This window comes from Vairimorpha ceranae, assembly GCF_000988165.1.
Source record: "Vairimorpha ceranae strain PA08 1199 chromosome Unknown NODE_151, whole genome shotgun sequence".
Classification (NCBI taxonomy): Eukaryota; Fungi; Microsporidia; family Nosematidae; genus Vairimorpha; species Vairimorpha ceranae.
In genome coordinates this window covers 1-6,364 of record NW_020169446.1, presented here as the reverse complement: position 1 = coordinate 6,364, position 6,364 = coordinate 1, and the positions used below count along the sequence as shown (strand labels likewise).

Sequence of the window (6,364 nt, the reverse complement as noted above, 5' to 3'; positions counted from 1 at the left end):
AAAAATAAATAAATGTTAAGATATCATTCTGATAGCTTTTTTGAGGCTTTTGAGATTTTTAATTAATTTTAAAAAATTTCTACTTTAATTAAATAAATTTAAAAAATAAATTTGCAGAATTTTAAACTTAAAGTAAATTTTTTGACTAAAGAATAATTTTTATAAATTTATTTATCAGAAACACTTATTTTAGAAATTGTTTTTATTATTTATTTGTAAAGCAGCCTTCTTTACTAGTTTCTTCCAAGATTAATGAGAAATTGTTATTAATTTTTTACTATAAATAAAAAAGTTTTAAGTATCCCCCACATGAAATTTAAAATAGTATTTTGTAATACAGTTATCTTAATGCTATTTTTTAGGTTTAAATTAGCAACTGAAACTATGGAAATTAGTGAGCCAACCAGAAACATCAATTATAATCCTTCAAACGTAGATAACGTAGAAAATATCGAAGCACTATATTTTAAATGCGTTGAAGAAAGAGGATTAAAAAGAGTTTTTTTTTCTACAATGCTTAAAGTTTTAGATTTAATGACTCATGTAGAAGAGAGAATATGGATAGAATATTCTTTAGAATATTATTCGGGATACATTGAAAGGAATCCACTTAAAGAAGAAAAATATATTAAAAGGTGTTCAGGTATGTTTAAACTGCTTGAGAAACTTAAAAATCGTTTATTTACAGACCATTCTGAACAAAAACTTATTTTTGAAAAATCACGTCTGTTTGATTTTAGGAATAAATGTTACAGATGTGATAATTGTATTGAACGTAATGCTGAGAAGAATTTGGATTTTATTTATAAATTTGAACGTTGTAAAAAAAAATATGAATACTATCTTTTAACTAAAGACCAAGCCATATTACATAAAAATTATTATCATTTCTTTGTTTACGTTAGTGCAGAATTAATTAAGAATTTGGAATTGAAAGATGACGAATGGAAAGCATTGAAAACAATATTTGGTATGACATCAAAAAATACTAGATATTCATTTTTAGAAGTAATACTAATTAAGTGTTTTGAAATTGCAGATCGATTAATTGAACCAATGGCGAGATAAGCATTACAATTTTCTAATATAATACCATTTGTAAATATTTTAACTGATATTATTAATTAAATCGTTGTTAAATGTACAGGTAATTTAAAGAATAAATTTTTTATTCATAATTTTTAAATATATAATAAATAATTTTTAGTGCAATATAATTTAAGTGTGTAATATATTAATTATGCAGTATTAATTCCAAGATATTGTGCTAAAATTTATGTATAAATCTTAAGCTAAAAAATAAATGAACATTATAGCAAAAATTTATAAAATATTTTAGTTTATCACAAGAACACTAATAAACACACAAATATATCATATTCGCCACTAGGGCGATAGCCCATCAATCATTCAACTTCTTTAGATAATGATTTTTAGTTTACAAGTCTTTACGCGCCATCAAACTTCACTAAATACGAACCTTTATTACATTTAGTCTTAATCATAACTGTATTAAAAAGTCTACTTTTTTCGTATTTACTGCTATTCTTTAATTTTTATTTTCAAAAAATACTTTTTTACTTCCTCCGACAAACTTTGCCCTTTGTTAAAACATAAATTAATGAATTATTTATTTGAAGGTTAGTATTTTCTTTTATATTTGACTTATTGCTCTGGTGACACCACTGAACAAATTTGGTGGTAGATTCGACTCTCTTCCATTCTCTGGTACATTTATGTCACCTCTTCTTCGGTACTCCAACGAGATACTCTCAAAAGACTTCTTAAGTGTCACCGATTGGATTGTTAAAACATAAATAATATAAATTATCTTTATTTTTAGAAATTCTTTTTGATCCATTTTCCTCTTCATATTGCATTCTTGTAAAACAATTTCTACTGTACTGTCCTGTTTACCACGATTATAGCATCTCGTGGCATAACCTTATTTTACTTCATTTGTTCTTCAAAGTATTATTAATAGTTTCTTGTACTTTTTCCATAATGTTATATTTAACTTGTCTTGATATGCTTATTCTTCCGCATAATTTGCTTCTTTATTTATATAAATTTTCTCATTAAGTTTCTCAACAATATTTTTTCTTCCCCTTTTCACTTCACTGTTTTTATGAAAAAACTTTCAACTCATAAAAACTTTTTTCAAAGATATATCGCTTACGTTCGTATTCTCCTGCCATTTCCATAGCCACCTAATACTGTAACAATTTAATTTCTATGAGTATTTCGACTTCTTAACACAACAAACATTTGTATATTCTTTGTGTAATTATTCCCTTTATCATAGAAAATTTTGTAAGTTTTAGTTTATTTTTATGAAGTAATGACAGATTTGTAATGTTTTTTTAATATACAAACGATATTTTGCGTGTTTCTTTAAATCTGTATTTAATACTTTTTGTAAACATTTTGTCATTATAGCTTTTTTATAAATATAAAGAGAATAATTTAGATTTTTTAACATGGAGGCTTGAAAAAAAAAATGTAATAACAATTAAAGAAAAGGAAAGCACATAAGCATTGTTGTGTCTAAAATTCTATTTATAGGCGGTTAACAGAAGCCAGTCATCATGAAATAATATATTAATGATTAGTTGTGATGTCGACTGGCGTATTTGTAGGGTAGCGAACCCTGCCTAAAGTATAGTTCTAACAAGTTATTTATATAAGCCTCTTGGGCTGACACCTTGTTGTTTTGTTTGTTATCTATAGTGCTGATCAAGTTTGTCTGCGTCTATTTCTTTTTTTCTTAAGGGTTTAAAAGTTTTTTTATAGTCAAATTTTAATTTAACAGTTAATTTATTCATTTATTAAAGTAATAATTAAGTGTAGACAAATATAAATTGAATAATAAATCAACTAAAAATATAAAAGTAAATAAATCAAAGATTAAACAAAACATGGTATTATACCACATCGACCATTACATTGCAAAAAAAAGTATTTTAAATTAGAAGGTAAAAATTTACATATTTTGCCACAAATAAAGTTTAGCAATTTACAAAATAATCTAAACTTTTAGTTTTTACAAAAACTTATATCTTGTTCTTATTTCTCACTTCAGAATCAAAGTACAAAATTTCTTGTCTTTTTTTGTAACTGTAAATTCAATTGGAATATAATAATTGATATTAGCGATATAATATTTTTTTCGTCTAAACATGTTAACTTAGGCATTCATGCTTTTTAAAAATGTTGCTAATTTATTTGGTATGACCTCTCGTGGGTTATGATGTACATAATGCTCTATTTTTATATCTCCACTTTTAAAAAAACACAAAAAGCTTTTTTATCCTCTTTATGACGTTTATGACATGTAAAATCTTTCAAATTAGGAATCAAAAAAATTTAAAGATACGTGTCATGCCCCACAAAAAAATTAACGACGGTAGTTAATAAATTGATCTTATAATCACAATATAAGTATTGGTTTTTTAGAACAAATAAATTCCTTTTATCAGTGTTAAAGGTATTTAAAGAAAATTTTAAATTAAATATACAGTTTGTTCAAAAAAAATGCATGCTCAATTAATGTATTTATTTTAGATTACAAGAAATAAAAGAAGAGTTTTGGTAAACATAATTTTATTTTAAGATTTTTCATTAATTTATATTTGATTTTTAAAAAATTAAATAGCTACAAATACCAATTTTAAATTAAAAATGTCTTAAAAAAACTCATATTTTTATTCAATACTTAGTATGCACTCCTTTAACTTTTAAAACATTCAATGCTCACTTTGAAAAACTTTTTGAGTATTTTTGGCACGTTTCTAGACTAATACTGTTCCATCCAGCTTGTACTACAGTCTTTAATTCATTTAAATTTTTAGGTTTTAAATTTGATTTTTTGGCCTTAGCGAGCCCCATAGATTCTCTATGAAGATTAATCGGGAGATTGAGAAAATCATGGTATTTATTCGACACCCTTTGCTGCAAACAACTGCTTTGTTATGTTTGCAATATGGTTTGGATCGCTGTCCTGCCGGAAAATGTACTCTGAAAGGCCTATAGTTTCTGCATAAGCGTCTTAGTTATCAATAAGAATGCACATGTATTTAATTGCATTCATTTTTCCTTCAATGAATATTAGTTTTCCTACTCCATAGTATGAAAAACAGATCCATACCAATATAGACCCCGCCGTGCTTAATTGTTAGACCAAAATTTTTTTATAAAAGTCCTATATTTGGTTTTTTCCAAACTAAAATCTTACCATCAGAATAGAATAAACTTACTCTATCACTGAAAATTATTCTCTTTCTATATTCTTTTTTGAGTGCTAGCCACTTAAATGCACCATCACTCCTACTTAAAATACCATTTTTTGCAATAGAGGCTTCTTTATAGGTGCATATGCATAGATACTACTCTCATAAATACAGTACCTTATTGTATCCTGCTTAACACTAATATTATTTACAGTTTTCATTTCTATACTAAGCTTTCAAAGTAAAATTTTTGGATTTTTGTTAACTTTTTTCATTATCCCATTTTTAATAACACCAAAGCATTGTTTAGGCCTTCCATTGCCTCTCGAGTGTTTCAATATGCCTTTCAGTTTATATTTTTTTCTGATTCCTTTTTATAGTGAACTAAGTGACATTAAATTAGGATACAACTTTCTTTTGAAAAAACTCATTTTGTAAAAGGTTCAAAATTTGCCCAACCTCGATTTCAGACAATTGCTTCATTGAAAGCATAGCAAAAGTTTGTTTAAAAGAAAATTGGATGGAATTTATTTCAATTTTAGCGAAAAAAATAAAACATGTGTTTTTTTAGACAAAATTAATCAAAAATAGGCATTTATAGCTATTTAATATTTAAAAAATTAAAGGTAAATAAATAAAAATCTTTATTTACGGTTTAATTTATGAAATTACTCTTATAAATCATAAAAACGAATAAAATATGCAGCTATTCAATACGCGTTTTTTAGACAAACTGTATTTTCTATAAAAGCTTTTTATAAAAACAGGTCTATATACCTCCCATTTCTAGAAAGCCGCATCACTTCCTTTGACACAGCAATACGATTTACATCCTCTCTTATTTTATCTCAAAACAAGATTATCAATGTTATGTGTTTAAAATTAAAAAATAATTTATAAGGGCCATTTTTTTACTTTTTTTGCTTTGAATGATGTTTAAAGGTAAGTTTTTTTTCATACTAAGGGTTAAAAAAGTGAAAAAATTTGGCATAAGATTAATTAAATCTAAAAATAAAAAATTTTTTTGTTATTGTAAAAAATAATTTCCTAGAAGATCTAATGATAAAAACTGTTATGGATAACCATAACATGTTTCTTTGTATTAATTGGTGACGTTAGAAACCATGTTACAAATATGAAACTGATGAAACATGAATCTTAAAAAATAATTGGTTTGTGTCTATTTGTTTTAGATTTATCTAAAATAAAAGCTATAAATAGATAAAAAGTTATTAAAAGATGGATTAGAATAAACAATTAAATAAAAAACCTTTTAATTTTGGTAGTTTTGTCAAGTACTACTCAAAGAATAATTCACTGCAAGCGATTTCCGGCAAAAACATTTTAATTTAAACATAATAAATTCGTTTTTCTTTATTATAATATATTTTGTATAAAGTTCTATCATGCCACAAACATGACAAATAATTGCTTTGGGATTTTCAAAACAAAACTGATGGTCTGAAACAGCGTTTTGGAATAAAGCAATGTTTTAGGAATTACTATTTAAAGAAAAAAAATTTTAAAATGATGCGTGAAGAAATTAAGAAGAGTATTGGAAAGCTATCGGACTTTAGACATCCTTATATAATTACTAGTTTTATTAAAAAATATTGCAAGTTTATAGTGTTTTCCCTTCAGAGCAAGACAAGTTCATTTAAAATTTATTTAAATTTGACGCGTTTCTAATTAACACTTAACATTTAATAAATTTTAAATGAACTTTTATATAAAAAAGTTATAATTAATGATAAGCTATTTTAATATGTTTAAAAGTGCATATTAAATCTCACTCAAATTCTTTGTATTTTAATTATATTAAGATATTGAACATTCATTAAATCATTGTCTACATTTCAATTGACTGTATAAATCCGAAAAATATTAACTAATAACTTATTCAAAAAATTCTTTAAATTTTATTTATAAATTAATTATTTTTGTATTAACCCTTAATGAATTGTCTATCTTTATTGTGTCTGTTACTACCATTTATTATTACAAAAGATGTTGAAGATAGAGGAATGAACATAGTGGAGTTTTTTGCACTCGTGGCATATTATGGAGCTTTTTTGTGGACTTTCTTTTTATGTATTGCTATATTTTTATACCTGTTTTTCTTTTATTTATTATAC

The 6,364-nt window shown here is 24.9% G+C and overlaps 3 protein-coding genes across 3 annotated transcripts; 2 read left to right on the top strand and 1 right to left on the bottom strand.

The window, feature by feature from the left end:
* Positions 1–309: 309 nt before the first annotated feature.
* Positions 310–1,068, top strand: AAJ76_1510006055 (hypothetical protein; the record flags this gene model as incomplete). The annotated part of the gene is made up of 1 exon (XM_024474117.1): positions 310–1,068. One exon carries the CDS (start codon positions 310–312, stop codon positions 1,066–1,068), a length of 759 nt encoding a protein of 252 aa, XP_024329728.1.
* A 2,829-nt stretch (positions 1,069–3,897) lies between these two features.
* On the top strand, positions 3,898–4,032 carry AAJ76_1510002467 (hypothetical protein; the record flags this gene model as incomplete). Its single annotated transcript, XM_024474116.1, has 1 exon — positions 3,898–4,032. The coding sequence occupies one exon, from the start codon at positions 3,898–3,900 to the stop codon at positions 4,030–4,032; it is 135 nt and encodes a 44-aa protein (XP_024329727.1).
* A 1,065-nt stretch (positions 4,033–5,097) lies between these two features.
* On the bottom strand, positions 5,098–5,220 carry AAJ76_1510001145 (hypothetical protein; the record flags this gene model as incomplete). The annotated part of the gene is made up of 1 exon (XM_024474115.1): positions 5,098–5,220. One exon carries the CDS (start codon positions 5,218–5,220, stop codon positions 5,098–5,100), a length of 123 nt encoding a protein of 40 aa, XP_024329726.1.
* Between the last annotated feature and the right edge of the window lie 1,144 nt (positions 5,221–6,364).